Source organism: Heloderma suspectum, chromosome 2, assembly GCF_057233095.1.
Source record: "Heloderma suspectum isolate Gila_16-S chromosome 2, 16-S_ref, whole genome shotgun sequence".
Taxonomy (NCBI): Eukaryota; Metazoa; Chordata; class Lepidosauria; order Squamata; family Helodermatidae; genus Heloderma; species Heloderma suspectum.
This window is the reverse complement of record NC_139459.1, coordinates 348844435-348865668: the sequence shown is the minus strand read 5'-3', so window position 1 is coordinate 348865668 and position 21234 is coordinate 348844435. Positions and strand designations below refer to the sequence as shown.

Below are 21234 nucleotides of genomic sequence, written 5' to 3'. Positions count from 1 at the left end.
TGAGGTTTGATATCATCCCCTCCAGATCTGAGGCCGCGGCTGGACTCCACCTTCATTAGTAAAACTGTGCAGCTGTGCTGTTGTGAGAGGGTCTGGCTTCTAATGTGCTGGCTATGAGACCAGTCTCAGCCTGTTGGTGTGTGTGTGGGGGAGCGAGGAGACTGACAGATACGATCGCTGGCATTTCCAGCATGCTGTTGCTGCTGTGGCATTTTCTGCTGCCCCCTGTGGCCCTTGGGTCTCCAACGACAAAATGCCCACTGTACCTGATAAGGGATGGAAAAAGCCCATTGAATTATTACAAGCCAGGAGACTACCTGATTAGTGGGATCATATCTACAACAAATACTGTATTTCGACCATATGCTTTCTTCATCCCGCCCACTAACAGATTTGTATTGTAAGTGATCACATGCCCAAATCTGAATTTATACTCTCCAGATTTATATTATTGGCAAGGACAGTGAGTCTTTCTCTCTCTCTCTCTCTCTCTCTCTCCCTCTCTCTCTCCCTCTCTCTCTCTCTCTCAGGTACTTGCCCCTGCTAATCCGTCTTTCTATTATCTAGTTCCGTTTTGGTGAAAAGTTTTTTGGGAGGATGCTCAGGCACCAACAGCTTAATGCACAGGTGCCGTTGCAACAAGTGCAGCTTTTGAGGCTCCTTTTGATCTCTTCAGCCAGTACTGGCATCAGCACCTGACAGCCTTGGGCAGCTGCCCGCAGTGGTACCGCTAGGCTGGATCTCGGGACCAAAGTCCAGGGCCCTGCAGCCCAAAGGACTACCCAGAGAACAGCAGTCAACTGTGCATTACCGATACTGATTTTATTATTTTTACTGTCAAAATATATCACCTTTTCCCACAACGCAATAGTGCTTCCTCCCAACTACATATGTTCAGCAGAAGGGGAGCAGAAGAAAACCCTATGTTATTCCTGTAGTCATGATGATTCTACAATGAAGGGAGTTTAAAATGTGAAACTGCACATGGCCAGACTGGGGGGCGGGTGGGGGGGGAATCTCTACACCAGCCTAAAATCCTGCATTTAAAACAGGGCTTTCTGCTTCCTCCCTCCTTCTCCCCGTATCTGAGTCTTCCATTCTCTTTCATTGATCTCGCTCCCCTTCTTGCCGCTTTAACTCTTTTGACGGAGGGAACTGAAGCCTGGTGGGAGAAGGGTGCTTTAAGGCACAGCAAGACTCTTTGCTGCCCTCTCCCTTAAGGTGAGCATCTAAAAGACTGTCTTAAAAAGACAGCTCAGTGGTAGGCTTGTTTGTTTGTTTTTTTGTAGCACTTATATCTTGCCCTTTAGCCAAAGAGGCTCCCGGATAACTTCCAAAGGACAGTAGCATCACAGCCCTGCCCTCGGACTTCCAATCTAAAGTTCAGACATGGTACACAAGGAATAAGGGGGAGGGAGGGAGGGCAAAAAGAACTTCAGGCCATCTTCAGGGGCCCTCCTCCAGGTGCCCCCACCAAATGAAGCAAGGCAGGTGGTACAGGAGGGAGGACCTTCCCAGTGGTGGCACCCCGCCTGTGGAATAAACTCACCAAAGAGGTTTGCCTGGCACCTACACAGTCATCTTTCCAGCACCAGGCAAATAGCTTTCTTTCCTCCCGGGCATTTTAGGAGACGTAGCGCTAGGCTATTGTGGCTGTTTTATTGATTCCTGTGCTGTTGTATTTCATTCCTTTAATTACCTATACTGTATTTTATATTTTTAACTCTTTTAAAATGGCATTTTAGTGTTTTAATTGGTTGTGATCCTGCCAGAGAACATTAGTTATTGGGCAGATTAGAAATGTACTAAGTAAAATTAAATCAATCAATAAATACGGGCGCAATCCTGTGTGGATCAACGGTTGCCTCTGAGCCTGGCGATGACCACCTATCCAGTGCAGGGAGGGACAAGAGGTGAGGAGCGAATCTCCTCCTCATTTCCTCCACCCTGCTTTCGCAGCTAAACAGATGATTTCATCTGTCTAGCCACGGGACCTTGGGGCACAGGAAGCGGCGGCTGGATGACACATAGGATGCGTCGTACTGGCATTTCCGACCTCCAGGAACACCCCATTTTTGCTGCTCTTACAAGTGCAGAGGATGGGGCTGATCCGCACTGCCTTTGAGGCAGAGTGGGAGGGGGTGGGGGGTCAGTTCCCAGGAACCAGCCTATCCAATAGCCATCTAGCTGCTGACTAGCAGCCATAGGATTGTGCCCTAAATTTATATAAACACATTTTAAAGACTATTTAAAGAAATGGGGATGGTGAGTTTAATTCTGTTGCACAAAATGCTAGTTTCGCCCCCTGGAGGCTAGTCCAATTTGCCCCAAAGAGGAGAGTCAACTTCAGGCTGCGTCCAACTCAATTTTATTGTTTGCAAACAGTTTGACAAAGGAGCTCACGCTCAAAAGCAGAGTCGACCCTGGGCAACTCCCACGCTACAGTTTTATCACCTCAGCTTGCATTCCTTAGCCAGCATGTCACTTTGATTGGTTGCCAGCAGTTTGCCTAGCTACCTTATCTTAGGGTTACTGCTCACTCATTCCAGGCATGTGCAACTTTTACAATACTACATGCTGCTTAAGGCACATACAATGGCTTTTAGCTTACATTTTTAGTACAATTCCCCCCTCAAAAGGCTTTTCTCAAATTTATACTCTCTTTGGTCCAGCGGTGGACTACGCACTTAAAGGCGCAAACTATTATTGCTGTGGCATTGATGGTTTTCTCTAATCAGCAAGTGAGGCCTAGTATGCCTTTGTTCTAGCTACTAGAATGTTGACAACAAAAACACATTTCGGGGTGTAAGTCTGGAATTTGAACTTTTGGAACTCAGTTTTGTTCAGTTCATCAGGACCCCTTAAAACGAGAGTGCCCTCTTTCTGTAGAGCTACCTGTGTTTTTCTAATTAAGGCAGGCAACAAAGTAAAATTTCTGACAGTTGATGGGTGCTTGTAATAGAGAGCAGAATTATCTCTATTCTGCTTAAATATAAGCTCAACATGCCTCTTAAACTAATGTTTTTTGTTGTTGTTTTTACTTGAGTGGGGAGTGTTGAGGCAACTAAACTTAAGAAGGAGAGAATAATGCACATGAGTAAGCGTTAGGAGAAAGCTCTCTCATGAACAAATACTTGAGTCCCTCCAGGGGTTCATTATTTCAATGGCTGCCTTCAGGTGGGTCAGCTTCCGGTGTGACCCTCTCTGGTGCAGGTGATGCCTTTATTCAGTGTGATGAATCCACTTCTTCCCTTTAGCAACTTTTATAGCAATGGGAGTGGTAAGTAGGATCTGAAACGGACCCTTCCGCATCTCGGTAGGTGGTTCATCTTTCTAGGACTGGATTAGCACCCAATCACTGGGATTGAGATTATGCACTGGAGCGTCTAAAGGCCAGGATTGGTGCAGTGTCGCAAACCTGTGAAAACAAAACAAACTGCAAGGCAGTAACATAATCTTTAATCTTAAAACTCTTACTTCTAAATTCACATTTAAGCTATGAGCCATAGGTAATATCTGAGGTGGGCACTTATAAAACGTTTAAGGGATGTCAATTTAATACGTCCCTTGGGGGTGCACCGTACTCGAGTCAAGGTGATTGGCAAGGCCTGTGGCCTTTCAACTTAATCTTTAAACAAATTCTAGTGAGTATTGTCTTTAAGGTGCGGTTCATCTTCTCAACTTGACTTGTGGATTGAGGTTTCCAAGGGGGGGGTGTAGCTTCTAGTTAGTTTGTTATGCCTGGGCCACTAGTCACTCTCTTTAGGTAACAAGAGCCTAGGGATTACTTTTTAACAGGATCTTGGCTACTGTCTGTGCGGTGCAGTCAATTGGTTTTATTATTACTAGCAGGTAGTGATAGCCATGAGTCTGGGGCAACTCTGAAAAGTCAATTTGAAATCTCTGAAAAGGATAGTAAGCCCATGGGTGACTTCTCATTTGAGCTGGGGGCTCAAACATCTTTGAATCATTTTTGAGGTACAAAGGGCAGTTAGCCACTGCTCTCAGGTCTTGCAGCAACCTGAAGGAGGTGCTATCTGCCTCGGGCACACCCAAAATCGGGGTGTTAAAAGGGGTTGATCCCTTTATTAGCTAGCCATAATTTTTTGAACTTTGGCTTCAAGCCTGCATGGGTGGCTTTCTTCAGAGGATACTGCCTCACACACACAGGGCTCTCTCCCTTTTTAAAGAGGATTTTAACTGGTGTTATGCATTTGCTCAGGCAGGGGTTCTGTCTGCCCACACATTCATGGATCAATAAAGCCCTGCTTTATTGGCAGCTGTACTACAATCTAGGGATGGCGGAGAATTCCGCCACGGATTCCAGTGAGGCCGAATGCATTGGCATTCGGCCCCCCAGAATCCGTGGCGGAACGGCCTCCTGCCCCCCTCCCACCCCGCGGAATCCCCCGGGACGGCACTTGCCTGGGGCAGATGCAGCGGCACAGCAGCAGCGGAAGGTGCGGCACAGCGGAAGGTGCGGCGGCGGAGGCAGCAGGTGCAGCGGCAGAGGGGGCAGCAGTGCGGTGGGGCGGCAGCGGGGGCAGCAGACGTGGCAGCGGTGGTGGGGGGGGCGGCGGCAGGGGCAGCAGGTACGGTGGCAGAAGGTGCGGCGGCTGAAGGTGTGGCGGCAGCGGCGGAAGGTGCAGCGGCGGGGGCAGCAGTTGCAGCAGCGGTGGGTGAGGCAGCGGGGGCGGCAGGTGTGGTATGGCAGAAGGTGTGGCAGCGGAGGCGGCAGGTACCGTGGCGGAGGGGGCGGCGGTGCGGCGGGGGCGGCGGCTGGTCTGGCCGTCGCCGTCGCTGTTTGCGTCCCTGTACTTAACCGTGATAGGCTGCGCAAATATTTACGTAGCCTATCACAGCAAAGTAAAAAAAAAAACGCGTACGCAAACGGCGGCGGCTACGGCGGCCGCCATTTGCATTCAGTATTTTTCACCGTTCTAGCCTATGTAAATATTTACATAGGTTAGAACGGCGAAAAATAGCAAACGCAAATGGCGGCCGCCGTAGCCGCCGCCGTTTGCGTATGCATTTTTTTTTTTTACTTTGCTGTGATAGGCTACGTAAATATTTGCGTAGCCTATCGCGGTTAAGTACAGGGATGCAAACGACGACAGCGACGGCCGCCGCCATTTGCGTCCCTGCTGCCCAGAGGCCAGATGTCTGGCTGCAGGCGGAGCCGGCTGGCGGCTCTGCGGAATCCCCGCGGAGCGGAGCCGGCCACACAGGACTCCGGAGGGTGGGACGAAGCGCCTCCCCTCCACCATGAAGCAGATCCACGAAATGCTAAGTGACTTTCGTACATCCCTACTACAATCTGATTATCACGGAAGAAGATTTTAGCTTGACGTTTTGTTAACAAACTGCCAAGAGGGCAGCCGGGCATGCAGATGAAACTATAAAGGCATGTTCCAGTATGTTATTTCCAATCTTCGTGAGGAGAGGCTTACACACGGGCAATTTAGTTTTTTTCCCTTTAATTCCTTTTGCAGTTACATGCTTTCCACTTTCTCTGGCCGGGGGGGCTTCACAGGGATCATAGAAAATGTGGCTCCAGTATCTACTAGGGCCTCACAGTCCCTGCCACCAACCCTTACTTTTACCTTGGGATTCTCCCAAGCATTTGTTCGTAGGGTGGTGGCCCTTCAGCTAGACTCCCCCCCCCCCGCCCCCAGAGGACCCTGCCCGCATTTGGCAGCCTTCAGGGTGAGTCTCTTTTCTCTTCTCTTTCAACTCTGGACAATCTTTCTTCCAGTGTCTCTTCTCTCGACAATACGCACATTTATCGTGCCTCGGTCGGCCCTTTCCTTTTCTGCCCCCCCCCCCCGGTCGCTTCTGTGCTCTCAAGCCACGGTTTATATCTCTGCCCATGGTGGCTGCCAGCATTGCCTTTTCCTTTTTCAGGAATGACACTCTTTTCATGTGCTCTCATGTGCACCATAGCTCTAAAAACTTCATGATCTGGGGTCTGATAAGGCTAAAGCAGGCGGTGATATTAAGGCTTGCTTCAATTTAAGAAAAGCCTTTTTTATTTTAATTGTCCTCTTCTAGTGGGTAATATTTTTGTTAAAGCTTCATACGGGGGCTTCACCCCTTTTTATGGCTACTATAGCCTCCCTCTTTTAACAGACACACTTATCTTTTGGCTTGCCTGTTCTGCAGCTCATGTTTCAAATTCTCTGTACCATGCACCAGTTTTAACTCTTTGCCTTCTCTGCAAGTTAGGCTGTTTGCCATTGCTTCGACAGAGACTCAGTTGCTTAGACCTTCTTACTAATCTCAACGACACACATTTGGGATAAGCTCTCTTTCTTTTTAAGCCTTTTTGTCTGCTACTTTCTTCTGCCTTCTTTTATACCTTTTTCATATCATTAAAATCTAACACCATGACTGGAAAACATTTGTTTTGCATCGTAGGGCATGGTGGAGCAGATCTAATGATTATACCACTCCTCTGACTGCATGGTCAGGGCCCATTAAGATCAAGGGAAGGGCATTCTCCTACATGCAAAGAGTTCCAAGCCACCATTTTTGCATCGGCAACTCCACACTGCATGAGTTTTGGCAGACTGTCAGGTTTGCCTCTGAGCAAATGGAAAGTCAGATAGGGTGTACGAAACCCCGCTTACCTGGCTCCGCCGGGTCCCGCAGGTGGGGGGAGGCGCTCCGTCCCTCCCCCCGGAATCCGCAATGGGGGGAGCTGCTCCGTGCCTCCCCCGGAATCCTGGCCAGCCGGCTCCGCTCCGCGGCCAAGCAGCGGAGCCGCCAGCCGGCTCCGGCCACCTGCAGCCAGACATCCAGCCACTGGGCAGCCCTGCAGGGACACAAATGGCGGCTGCCGTAGCCACCATCATTTGCATCCCTGTAGTGAGCCGTGATAGGCTACGTAAATATTTATGTAGCCTATCACGGCAGGGGGAAAACCTCAGCATATGCAAATGGCGGTAGCCACCGCCATTTGCGTACGCTGGGGTTTCTCCCCCCCCCCCCGCGCCGCAGGGATGCAAATGGATGTTCAGCCGCGGATTTCCGGCTGCGGAGGGCTCTGGGTTAAAAAAAAAAACGTGTACGCAAATGGTGGCAGCTATGGCCGCCGCCATTTGCGTTCCTTATTTTTCGCCGTCTTAGTCTACGTCAATATTTACATAGACGAAGACAAAGAAAAGAAAAGAAAAGAAAAGAGAACGCAAATAGCGTAGTGGGTACTATTTGCATTCCCCTTTCTTTTCTTCATCTTAGTCTACGTAAATATTGACATAGACTAAGACGGCGAAAAATAAGGAACGCAAATGGTGGCAGCTGTAGCCACTGCCATTTGCATACGCATTTTTTTTTTTTAACCCAGACGTGATAGGCTACATAAGTCTTTATGTAGCCTATCACGTCTATGCGGGGGGGGGGGGAGAAAAAAACACAGACTGCAAATGGCGGCGGCGGCAGCCAATCGGAAGACCAGCCGCCGCTGCTGCCGCTGCTGAAGTCGCCACCGTCCGGAACATCCGCCCCAGGTAAGTCTCATCCCGGGGGGGATCTGCGGTGGGCGGGGGGATGGCAGGCCATTCCGCGATGGATTTCAGGGGGCCGAATGCACTGGTTTTCAGCCTCACCGAGATCCGTCGCGGAATTCTCTGACATCCCTAGGTAAATGAAATGAAAGCCTTGGAAATCATAGAATCATAGAATAGTAGGGTTGGAAGGGGCTTACAAGGCCATCAAGTCTAACCCCCTGCTCAGTGCAGGAATCCAAGTCAGAGCATCCCTGACAGATGGCTGTCCAGCCTTGTCTTGAATGCCTCCAGTGTGGGAGAGCCCACCACCTCCCTAGGTAACTGGTTCCATTGTCGTATTGCTCTCACGGTCAGGACGTTTTTCCTGATGTTCAGCTGGAATCTGGCTTCCTGTAACTTGAGCCCATTATTCCATGTCCTGCACTCTGGGATGATCAAGAAGAGATCCTGGTCTTCCTCTCTGTGACAACCTTCCAAGTACTTGAAGAGCGCTATTCTACCTCCCCTCAGTCTTCTCTTCTCAAGGCTAAATATGCCCAGTTCTTTCAGTCAAATGCAGCTTTTTATCTGAGTGTTGAAATCACAAATCAAACTATACACTGAGCTGATCACAAACAAACACACAATCTACAACAACGGGAGTTTAAGGCTATGACAAGCCTCACAGTACTTTTTACAGCAAGTCTTTAACTGTCCAAAGTTCCAGTCCATGTGCAGAGTGCCTCTCAAAAGTCTGAACAATGATAGATGTAAACAAAGAAGGCTTTGGGCCATAAAGAAGGGATGTTTTTAACAAAAGCTTTCTGTCTCTTCATCAGTTCAAATGGGTAGGTGTAACCTTACACCTCTTCTAGATTCCTCCACAGATAAGACAAACTGTCTCTGGAGGGCCCCCTCCCTCCACCAACAACCTCTCCTCCCAACCTAACAGACCGAATAAGATGGGGGGGGTGCTCAGGGCACCTTGGGCAGGGTCTTCCAATCTTCAAACTCCTTCCATGGGGCTTGAATCAGGGAGAACAGGGGCTTTGGGCTTTACCTCGGAGCATACCCTCATGACTTTACAATATTGAACTTTATATTCAACCTTTTCTCGCCTTCAGTGGATTTTGGTCGGCACTTATCCAAATGCCGATAACCTCACTTTCCCTGAGGCAAATCTATCCCACTACTTGATTCAGACAGCACCCGGGGTCTCTTGCCCCTGCGGTCCTTTGCCAGTAACACATTTACAAATTTACACTTCTGTAACTAAGGGGGATTCTTTCCACACCAATTCAACCAACAATCAATATAGGGGAATTGATCCCATTGCCCATTATTCACCACATTTTTATATACAGCATTTACAAGATTTACATCGAAGGATCCTATGTCTGGCCAACTAATTCCAAATGCTGGCCAGTCCAGTTGGCAAAAGAAGGTCAATTTACCCTTGGCCATCTTAATTCTAAAATCTCTTTTGAACTTCCTAAAGTTCCTGAGCATGCATTCCAAGGGAGTGGCAGAGTTTTCTTAACGGAAGCTACCTGACCCCATTGTGCCTACCTCTATTCAAAACCATACATGGAGCCTGACAAACCTCAGATGCTCCGAAGGCAACTCATACAGAAAGACACAAGGGAAATCAAATACTTACTCCACCCAGCACCCTGGCACCATCACTTCGGACCCATTCAGCCTGGTTGACTCAATCAATGGAGTCCACACCTTTAACCTCCTGGGTGTCCCGACCCCCGTTCTCTGGTGCCGTGGCAGACCTCAAAGGCGGTCTGGCACACCCCACAGGCACCTTTGCCGGTCTTGTTGTTCGACCCCAGGGTGGTCCAAAGGGACTCCTAACTACTCACCAGATTGTTGCACAAAATGCTAGTTTCGCCCCCTGGAGGCTAGTCCAATTTGCCCCAAAGAGGAGAGTCAACTTCAGGCTGGGTTCAACTCAATTTTATTGTTTGCAAACAGTTCGACAAAGGAGCTCACGCTCAAAAGCAGAGTCGACCCTGGGCAACCCCCACGCTACAGTTTTATCACCTCAGCTTGCATTCCTTAGTCAGCATGTCACTGTAATTGGTTGCCAGCAGTTTGCCTAGCTACCTTATCTTAGGGTTACTGTCTGCTCATTCCAGGCATGCGCAGCTCTTACAATACTACGTGCTGCTTAAGACACATACAATGGCTTTTAGGTTACATTTTTACTACATTTCCTCTTCCTCTCCTGCTCACAGGGCAGTTGGATGGCATGGCCTCTGTGAGGAGAAGAGGGACAGAGTCTCTGGTTCATGTAGCAGTGGCAGCACCATGTGCAGAAGGCGATGATCCAATGATGCCAATTATTTTAAATAAGATCGAGGGGGTCCTGCCACAAAACGTTGCAGTATCTCCGCATTTCTTCTCAGGAGTTCTCCTGTCCAAAGTCCCAGGCAGCTTTGCTCTCCTCCAGGATACTCCACTCCACACACACATGCAACCTTTCCCCTTTTTCTTTTGAAACGGACGCGCACCATTATTTGCGGCTGAACACGCTCAGTCACCGTTGGGCTGTTGTTTTCTGAGGGGTTGTCCTCTTGGGCTGCTAAAGAAAAGAGAAGAGATTTGTGGTAGTTTTGCAAACCTCTTGTGTTTCTCCGAGCAGATGCACACCTCTTGTTTCTCAGTGGCCCCGTCTTGACCCTGCTGACACTCACTGCCTGACAGGGGTGTGGCTAGTCTCACTCCCCGCTCCACTTTGGACAGACACACAACTAACGTTTCTTTCCCCCCACCCTCCCAGCTACCATTGCATGCTTTGCAACTGCTTCTACATTCCTGATATGTTAGAAGAACACCTATCTTAATTTTTAAAAAAATACTCTGAGCATGTGGAGTTTCACCTTCTGAACTCTTTTAAACCATCATGACTTGGGAATAAAGTGGGGATTGCCTTTGCTGCCCTCATGCTGAACACATTGACTTGTGGAGATGTGCAACGTTGTTGTAGAAAGGGATAACATATGCTTAAAGGAAACATAATAAAATCATTATTTCTAAAAAGTAATAAGAAATAATGTTGCAGTGAACAGGGGTAGCCCGGGTACGCCCCAGCCTGCTACTGCTCCCATCAAGTGCTGTCCATTGGCGGCCCCTCAGTCGCAGGGCCCTGGACTTAGTCCTGAGGTCAGGCCCTGCGGTCACCATTGCCACCTGAGTTTGCTCATAGAGGGAATTCTCTAGCTGCAATTCAGTGTTCTGGGAATGCCAGGAAAAAGGGAGGTGATTCACCTGTGAAGGTTTGCAGCCTACAGAGGCAAGGGGGGGAAAGGGGGAAAAGGCCAGGGTTTTTTTATTGGGAGGGGGTATCCCTGAGAGGAGTAGTTTCATTTTCCCGGCTAAATTTCTGTTTCATTTCCCCAGTTAAGTTTCATTTCTTCATGGATGAAACAGTACTTTCAGTTTTGAGGAAAGAGGGTATATAAAGAGAGCAAGAGAGCCAGTAAGAGCAGACTCGGGGAGACGAGAGCCTGAAGAGGGAGCAGGAAGAAACAGCCTCGAGAAGTCTAAGTACAGCTAGGGTAAGGAAACTTGCATTTTGCAGCTTTTATTTTCTTTAAGGCCTTTTGTATCACTCAGCTCTACTGTGTAAATACCTTTAATTGTGATTTGCTAGATTTAAATTTACATTACTGGAAAGCGGAAGGTAACAGAAGGAAGGCGGGGCTCTTGAGGCCAGAGATCCTTGAGGAGTTGCTCAGGGGGTCCAGGACTAAGAGGAACCACGACACCATCATCTAAGCACCACATAGTTGGTGGAGCAGTCCTGCAGCAGCTTCCTAATTTGTAGATGAAGGAAAGTTTTCCAGTCGGTTTACTGACAACCTTTTCAGGAGCAAGTGCAAGGAGGCTATTGCAGGACAACTGAATTTGGCAGATGGAGCATGCAGAGAAGAGCCTTCAGTGTTATGTTGTCAGAGGGAGTGGAGGAGGATCCACGCTCAGGCAGTGATCCTTGTCCTGAGAATGGTGATGTGTTTGGGGGGAGGTGAAGGGTCTCTGGTTCCTTGACACTGCCTAAGACGCATAAACATGTATTTATGTATCTTTGGAGAGCCAGTCCGTTGTAGTAGGGTGTGGTGGCAGTGCTGGGACTAGGACTGAGAGACCCGGGTTCAAATCCTCACTCAGCCATGAAGTTCACTGCGTGACCTTGAGCCACTCATCCTGTCTCAGCCTAACCTACCTCACAGGATTGTTGTGAGGATAACATAGGGCAGAGGGGGGACTCCCTGGAGTAAGGGTGGTGATATAAATGCAATTGAATAAATAAATGTCAGAGAGCACAGTGTGTTATATGGTGTAACTCCTGGAAGGTATCAGAGGAATTAGTTTCCCAGTTGCAATGCACCTTGGAAGAACAGAGTTTGCCCAAAGACAGAAACAAATTTTCTGGCTACTCTCCTTCTGTACTTTTTTTCTAGTTCAGAGGCTGACTGCTTCCTCTCATCTATGCTCCCACTCTTAAGTTACAAACCAACCAAAAGGGATGTCTCTCCTCTTCCACTGCCCCTCTTCATCCACTGAACCTCTTCAACATACATTTTGATTGGATTTACAGTGCAATATGCTTACTCAGATGTTAATCCCGCTCTCCTCTTTGGGACTCACTGCCTAGCAAGTATGTTTAGGATTGCAAACCTAGATCTTGGAGCGCTTCTTTTGCACAGCATTCTCTGGCAGCGTAATACAAATTTCCCCGGGTTTTCTTAAGAGACAAATGGTTAAGCACCTTGTCACAAGGAGATCTTCCTTTTGTATACAAATGTTAGGAGCAGCTCTGGTGGTTTAGGCTCTAGAGATGAGTTAGCATAAGGGCCAAAATAAACATGACATGAAATATGGTTTTTTGGCATTTAACGTGCACATTTTTAAAATATATAAATCGCTGTAGAGCGCAATTAGGCTCAAGACTCATTGAACATGCTGGGGACTGTTTCCACAGTGTTCACAAAAGTTAACAAATGGGAGTATACTTTTAAGTGTAAAATCAAGGAAGTTGTATTTTAATAAACAATGCAGGAATTTGATATGTTATCACTGAAGAGAGGATTAAAATCAGGTGACGTCCATTTTGATTGCAGTATAGCAGGTATGAGTTACTGGCACCTCCTTCCCTTCTTGTTTGCCATTCGTGAGATCAACCAGAATCCAAGGCTCTTGTCCAATGTCACCCTGGGCTACAATGTCTACGAGAACTATTTCAGTGAAAGAATGACTTACGAGGCCATGGTAGACCTGCTGTCTGTCGGGCAGTATGTTCCAAACTTCAGCTGTGGGAGAAAGAATAACCTGTTGGCAGTCCTTGAAGGAGCTGACTCTGAAATCTCCAACAAGATTTCAACCATGCTGGGCATCTACAACATCCCACAGGTATGAATGGGGGTGAAGGATGTAGGCTGAGTCTGCTTCCACGTTACAATCTCTCCAGAGAAGTCCAGACAGGAATCGTTGGGCTGGGCATCAGCAAGTAAGGCTGGAAACAGGTAGTGGTTATTAAAAGAGCTGAAAGAGCTCACTGACCTGAGAGGGTTCCACCCTTAAAGATGGCCTAGTATAATTTGAGAGAGAGAGAGAATGGTTTGAGAGAGGTCACACTTGAGTCCCATTGCAATCACAACTACATTTTCAGTGGGATCTAAGTCTGTATCCAACCTCATAGGTTTAAGATTGTTGCAAAACATATACAATGATTCATTTAAAAACCTGCCAGGTTAAGACCAGAGTTAAAGCGCTCTCAAGTTGGCTGAAATGCCACACAGCCAGGAAATTAGACAATGAGTCTGATGCATTACCCAAAGATGCACCGTGATGAGAGATGATGTTGTGCAATGTCACAAATTGCATTTCTGCTTTCAGAAAGATGAGCAGGCCCTGGCCCTTCTCCTCCCACCACCCCTGCATTCCATCCTCACCCCTCCCAAATTATCTGAGAGTCAAACTGCTTGTTACTTTAAAGATGTAGCTAGTTTTTGTTTCTACTCAAGAGTAGCTCATGGAACATCATATGGATCTGTGCTGCCCCCAGCTCTGTAGCCCCAGCCTTCTTTTGTGACAACCTCCTTGTTTCCTGTGGACTGAGAGTTATTATTCCTTTGTTGTTTCATTGAAAGAGACTGTTCAATAAAGAATTGTTTGTTAGATTTAAAAAGAGGCTTGAGTTGAACAGGCTATGCAGGGCACATAGGCATGGAGACAGAACAGAATCAGTACCATAGAGTGGTGGGTACAGGGCTTTAAGACTTTGCCCTATGCCTGCAATTTACCTTACAACTGGATGCCTTTTTGGCCCTGTAAATTGGAGGCAAGGAGGGGCTGATCCAGATTGGGAACACAGTGGGGAGGAGGATTAAAGTCTCAAGGGGGAGGGAGGATTAAAGTCTCCCTCCACCCCCAATGTTAGGGTCCCAATCGTTCAAGTAATGTATGATCTTATCTTGAGAGGTCATATTCCAGAATGAAAGGAATAGGCCTTGCACATAAAAGCGCTCTGTAATGAAAACCTTGGCGTACTTGCAGCATTCTAGCTTTGGATGTGCATCACCAGGAAATCCCGCCCTTCTTGGGCTCACCCAAGTTCTGCGGCATGCCCGACTTGTCTCGTGTGGGCAGACTGAACTGCAGGTTTCCCCCCAAATCTGGGAACTTTTTCCTGTATTGTTCATATTTGTGCAAATAGAGATTTGCGCAAATGTCAGCCACAATTTCTCTCGTTTGCACAAATTGCAGCTGCAATTCATGCAAATTACACAAATCGTGGTTGATATTTGTGCAAATTACACAAATTGCAAGTGCAATTTGTGCGCCTCTCTCTTTGTACAATTTTTTTAAAAATACAGAAAATCCTCTTGCTGGCCTGGCTTGCTGCAGATAGAGTCAGGCCAGCTAGCAGCAGACGAGCCAAAGTCCGTTGGGCCGAGCCAATGAAATCTCATCGACCTCCATCCCTCAACCAGATTCCTCCAGTATCCCTAACTCTAGCTTCAGAGTGAAACAGAGCATGGCCAACATAACTTTGCCAGCAGTCGCTGACATTAGCTTTCATGGGGCCGAAAAACATTGATAAACTTTGAGCCCCTGCTCAAAACTTCACCAGTCCAAGGAAAGCCACACCTGTTCAACAAGCCTGAATAACATATATCAGACATTTTCACTGAAATTGGGGGGAAAAATATGATATGCCAAGCCACATCTTGGAGTAAAAAATGACAAATGTGTAGAATATGGATGCCAGATTTCACCTTATTTTTATAAGCAGTAGAATTCTGAAGCCTTAACTAAAGGGACAGTCCAGTGCCCATTTTATACAGGTCCTCTATATTATAATCTGCCCCACAGTGCTCTCTAATGCAGTCGCAAAGCCTTTTCTGGTGGACATGGCCCCTTTTACCTTTGATCAGTCATTTCACCTCCTCCTCCATTCCCATTTTTCCATAGTGTTTTTGCAGCTTTAAAAAAAAAAAAACTGCTGGAACACTTTTTCCCTGCTTGGATCTGAGTCTCCCATTCTCAGTGGGGAATTGCTCTTTTCTCTAATCTGCTCCTGGTCAGAAGTAAGGAAATTTCTCTGCAGAGCACATGGGGTGGGCCCCGAGGAAGAATCTACAGAGTGATGCAGTCCTGCTTACTTCAGAGGCCTGTCCTGCTTACCTCTGGGCAGACAGGCTGAAGCTTGTCTTGTCTACTCTTGAGTAAGCTTTAAATGGGTAAGAAACTCATTTTGGCCCTGCCCACTCTACCTTTGGCCCTGTCCATTGATGGAATATGACACCTTTCCCATATTGGAATTCCGCCCTGAGGCTGAAAAGGATTCTCCTCCTCTGATACAGGACAACGCCGCTGCAGGGCATCTGTTGACTGCCATAGTTATATTGTGCATATGAATATGTCACTTGGAATTGTGAGATTAGGGTACCTCATATGGATTATATCCATACATCCCATATCTCTTTTAATTTGGAAGCTGTAATCCTGTGTAAACTACTCAGTTATCCAGACTTAAAGACGTGGAAGAAAAGGGGCTGGTGTTGCAAGGGAATGGAATTAGAAAAAGGCATGAGCAGAGAACCAGGGTGTTTGCTAAATGTCATACAACAGGACAAAAAGTGACTCTCAGCCTGAGAGAAAGAAACATTTGAAATATTTTAAAATGTTTTATGATAGCAAAGTCACAGGAAATGGATGAGTTATTAATATTTTTTACATTAACAAATACCTTTTTCTCTTCCTTAAACCAGAACACCAAATACCAATCTCTTCCTCTCTTTATAGGTCAGTTATGGTTTTGTCAGTCAGGTTCCTAAGGATAAACATCACTTCCCGTTTTCCTACCGGATGGTCCCAAAACAAGAACCTCCTTACCTGGGGATTGTCAAACTGCTCCTGCATTTCAGATGGACATGGATCGGTCTCATTGCTGCAGACAATGACAGTGGAGAAAGGTTCATGAGCACCTTTGCACCTGTGCTCATAAAGAATGGAATTTGCATTGCCTTCTCCGAAAGCATTGCCATGCAGAACTTGGACAGAAATTTCAACTTGATTTCAGCCTTAATGGACACTCAAGTCAATGTAGTTGTTTGTCAAGTAGACTCTCATGCTGTGCTCACACTAGCAACACAGATAACAATAGTTGAAATGTACAAAAAATCAACTGTGGGGAAGGTCTGGATTGCAACAGCTCTGCAGGACCTCAGTGTGAGATTGCTTTACAGAATGGTGGATCTCCAGCACACTCATGTTTCTTTGTCCTTCGCAATCAAGACTAAAGAAAGCACACGCTATGACAATTTTGATGCTTTTTTGTCTGCTATCGATCAGTTTGGGGAGACAGCATTTCATTGTTTCTCTTCCAGGCATGTGCTGTCTGTGAAAGTCTGGGAAAGATGCACAGAAAAAGAGGACAGGGAGAACCTGCCCCAGGAAGTGGTTGAAAGTATCCTGTCTCAAGACACCTACAGTATTTACAACTCCATCCAGGCTGTGGCACAGAGTTTAGATGCTGCATATTCATCCCGACTGAATGGAATGGGGATAATGGGTGGAAACAGGCTGGGACGCCAAGGGCTACAGTCATGGCAGGTACTCCTTCTCCTTCACATTGAAAACATGTCATTTATTTATTACATTAACAGAACACCTTTCCGTAAGGAGCTCAAAATACATGGTTCTCTTCCCCATTTTTATCCTTACAAGAACCCTGTGAGGTAGGTTAGGCTGAGAGCTGGTGACTGGCCCAAAGCCACCAAGTGGATCACTGCAAATTTGAATGCAGGTTGGGGCAGGGATTTGTGGTCCAACAGGTGTCCCAATCAGCAGTCCTCCCATTGTGAGTGTTTGCCCTTGAGAAAAGGTGGTCAGGACCAAATGGCAGTTCTGCTCCTCAATAATCCATCTACCAGAGCTAGCCAGGGGAGTTTCAGATGTAGCGTTGGAATCTTCTAAGCTGATTGTGTTGGCTCACTTTGACATTCATACAGTAGCTGTCCTTTGGGGAGTGGCCTAGGACTTCCTGGCTGTCTTAGATGATAACAGGCTTATTCATGTAGCAGGATACGTTCTGGATCTCATTTTTATACTGCGTGGGATGATGGTGATGTGGGAATAGAGGTACAGAATGTGGCCTGCTTGTCATGGATAGATCACCATCTGGTCAGGTTTAGACAACAACTGCCCCACTTTGCCTAATAATAGGACCACCTTCTGCTGTCAGAATTCTCTTTGGGATGCAAAATTAAGCTTATATGATACAAACTCTTGTGTTCCTCCAAAATGGTGAAGCAGAAAAGGGAAATCCAAGAATGGGACCTCAAGACTAATGTAAATGTAAACAATGAAAATATTCATAGCCACGATGGGGCTGGAAGAATCACTGGAAATTAGAGCTCCAAGTGGGCAGAGCCAAGATGGACAACAGGGTTTCCCGTTTCCTAAATCTGTGTGTTTTTCTATATCATTCTAGCTTCACCCTTTCCTGAGAAAATTCCAGCTTCACAATGCTTCCATGAATGGTGCTTATTTGGATGACAACAGGGATCCGACATCCGACTTCTACATTGTGAACTGGGTGGTGTTTCCCAACAAGTCCACTGCTGGATTAGAAGTTGGGAGGATTGAGAGACAGGCCTCCTCAGAGATCAAGTTCACCATTGATCAGAATTCTGTTATGTGGCCCAGGTGGTTCAATCAGGTAGGAGAAACCACTAGTTTCCTTTGGTTGCCTTTAATATCTCTTAACAGGCAATCCGAGACATGTCTACTCAGTGATGTATTGGGTTTAATGGACTTGTCTCCCAGGTAAGTGATAATGGAATTGCAGACCTAAGCACTATTAATGTGTTAAATATTATGCATAATACTTAAAGAATGTGATTCCTACTCAGTTAGTTTATAGTCAAATAATGGAGAATATGTATAGAAACAGGATTCCTGTCCCATTACTTTACAAATAGAAAGGGGAATGGCTTCATTTTAAGGAACTGTGATGGAAATTGCATTGTTGATGTCTCTCCCAACATAGATATGGGGTAGTTAGAAAATCTGATGTTGTTGGCTGTCTTTCAGCTACTCAAGCTCAACAGGGGGCTGTTACCCCAGCAAGGGCCTAGAAGAGACTTATAAAAGCTCATCGGCAATTGTGCTGTACAGAGAAATACAATGACATCATCAGGGAAATACAATGACCTCAGCAGTGGAGATATGATAGCACTCTTCAAGTACTTGAAAGATTGTCACAGAGAGGAAGGCCAGGATCTCTTCTCAATCATCCCAGAGTACAGGACACGGAATAATGGGCTCAAGTTACAGGAAGCCAGATTCCGGCTGAACATCAGGGAAAACTTCCTGACTGTTAGAGCAATACAACAATGGAAGCAATTACCTGGGGAGGTGGTGGGCTCTCCCACACTGGAGGCATTCAAGACGAGGCTGGACAGCCATCTGTCAGGGAAGATCTGACTTGGATTCCTGCATTGAGCAGGGGGTTGGACTCGATGGCCTTGTAGGCCCCTTCCAACCCTACTATTCTATGAACTTGGTATTCAGACACTGTTCCTGCACCTAGTGCCTGGAACTGAATGCTTTTAAGCCTGAGCCTTCAGAGCACAGCTGCAGGACATTGGTACCACTTGAGAAAAGGCCTACTCATGAGAAGGACCTTTTTCATGAGGATACCTCTGCTCATAAGCCCTTATTCCTCAGGCAGTCACCTCTGCATCAAGCAGCTGGCCGAGTCTTGACTTTGAGATGCAAGTGCTCTTTGGGGCTTGGTAGCCACTCACTATCTGAGTCTGAGAGGGGCTAACAATGTCATGAGGGTTAGGGTCAATGTCTGTCTCCCCCAGGGGTCCAGGACTGCTTGAGAGAGGGGCTCCAGATCATTCTGAGGAGTCCCCCAGAGGGGGCATGACACCCGTGCTACTTTAACATCTATGTGAAACTGCTGAGTGAGGTTATCCAGAGCTCTGGAGAGAGGTGCCATTCACATTCGGCTGACATCCAGCTCTGCTGCTTCTTTTCACTGAGGCTGTGGACATGCTTGACTTCCATGAGGTTGTAGACATGCTGAATTGGTGACTGGGATTAGTAATGGACTGGATGAAAGTAAAAAAAAAACTGAAGTAAAACCCAGACAAGATGGCAGGGTAATATTGGAAGGTGATGAAATGGACTGGGGAGGTGATGTTCAACCTGTTCTGGGTGAGGTCTCTCCCCAACCCCCAAATGACCGAAATTGTGGCCCAAAGCACCTTCCACCAGAAATGTTTGGTGATGGAGCCATGCCCTCTCCTTCACTTGGGAGGTAACGTTTGGTAGCATCTAAACTGGTGAAAAAAGGGGAGATGAGCTCGGGTGCTCACGAAAACTATATTCACTACACTTGATACATTTCAGACGGTTTCCTTCTTTCATCAGAAGCTGTAAATTAAACCAAACATTTACATTAGGAACACTGTGTTGCAGATATCATCCTGTTCCTATATTTTTGAATTTCATACAACCATTTTTATATGAAAATGTTAAGATTTCACCATCTAAAGCCACTCTGCAAAACAACAATTACCATTTAAACATAATACAGAAAACTCTCACATAATATCTTTTAACTCAAGAGATTACGTTAACATTAACCCTCTCATGGCTGCATGACTTTTTAACAAACACAAGAAAAGTTACATCAGCTTTTAATCTCTCCAACAAACATTGACCTATTGGAAGCTGTTTGTTTTCTTCCTCTGGAGTGAGCGCGTGTCCTTGCTTCTGAATGCTTGTACATGCTGTAGATCACATCTACTGCTCTCGCATCCAGTGTGGAGCCTGCGTGAAGACCACAGCAGCTCAGAGACTGCATCTCACACCTTCTCCCCCTCTTCTTTATGTCTCTGGTCCTCATTCACTCGCTGTGCCCCAGGGTAGCTAGTTCTACAGGTGCGGTGGGCTCCACGTCCTCAGTGATTACATGGCCCTTGCTTTCACAAATCTTGCATAGTATTACACAAGAGGTAATTAGAGATATAACATTCTCCTCCGCAATCGCGAGCCACACTGTCAAGCAGCACCAACAGCTTTTGAGATGTCCAAAGGCACTCTCCGCAACGTTGCGTGCCCTGCTTAGGGAGCGGCTGAAGCACGACTTGCAACGGTCCAAATTCCCCCCACAGGGCTTCATTAACCACTTACAGAGAGGGTACGCCCCATCAGCAACTAGTTGAGGAGTGGTACCTGCACCCCATTTTTATTATTTATTTATTAAATTTATTAATCGCCCATCTGGCTGGTCACCCAGCCACTCTGGGCGATGTACAATAAAATTCTACAGTGAAAACATTTTCTAAAATACCCTTGTTGTTGTTCAGTTGTTAAGTCGTGTCTGACTCTTCGTGACCCCATGGACCATAGCACGCCAGGCCTTCCTGTTCTGCGCTCTCTCCCGGAGCGTGCTCAAGTTCATATTCATTGCATCAGTGATGCTATCTAGCCATCTCATCCTCTGCCGTCCCCTTCTCCTTTTGCCTTCAATCTTTCCCAGCATCAGGGTTTTTTCCAGAGAGTTTTCTCTTCGCATTAGGTGGCCAAAATATTTGAGCTTCAGTTTCAGTATCTGTGCTTCCAATAAGCAGCCACCCCAAATGCCTGCCTGAACAACCATGTTTTTAATGTGCGGCGGAAGCTCATGAAAGAGGGGCCATGGCAGAGTTCCCTAGGGAGGGAGTTCCACAGAGTGGGAGCCACCACAGAGAAGGCCCTCTCCCTCGTCCCCACCAATCTAGCTAGCCTGGCTGAAGGGACAGAGAGAAGGCCATCTGAGGCTGATCTTGTTAAGCGGCCTGTCTGGTGTTGCTGGAGGCGCTCCTTAAGATAGGCTGGGCCGGAACCAATATTCAAGAGGCTGCCAATATTCAAGAGGGCTGCAGGGTCTGCTCTGCAACCAAGAGGTCTGCTAGCAGCTTTGATCCAGCATGATCCTTCTTACATTCATATGCACTGTTGAGTAAGAGGCCTTCACTGGTCTACCAGAATCATGGCACATGCAGACTCTTTGCCACTAAGGTAGACTCCTGCCTGAAACATGTTAGGCAAACTTTAGTCAATAAATTGTTGCTGTCAGGGACTGGCTGGACACCTACCCCTCTCATTGTTCCATCATCACAAATGCTGCCCTCAAAGAAGAGCCAGGAGTCACAGGGTGTGGGACTGATGG

At 46.9% G+C, this 21234-nt stretch overlaps 1 protein-coding gene across 2 annotated transcripts in view; it reads left to right on the top strand.

Annotated features, from left to right (window-relative positions):
- The first annotated feature begins 10898 nt into the window (after positions 1 to 10898).
- Positions 10899 to 21234, top strand: part of LOC146355471 (vomeronasal type-2 receptor 26-like) — a 28068-nt gene continuing 17732 nt past the window's right edge. For both annotated transcript variants that reach the window (XM_084840931.1, XM_084840930.1), the window contains exons 1-4: positions 10899 to 11056; positions 12620 to 12908; positions 15807 to 16616; positions 17497 to 17724. In XM_084840931.1, coding sequence (XP_084697057.1) covers positions 12630 to 12908; positions 15807 to 16616; positions 17497 to 17724 — 1317 coding nt within the window. In that variant the 5' untranslated portion in view covers positions 10899 to 11056; positions 12620 to 12629. The remainder of the gene's footprint in view (positions 11057 to 12619; positions 12909 to 15806; positions 16617 to 17496; positions 17725 to 21234) is intronic.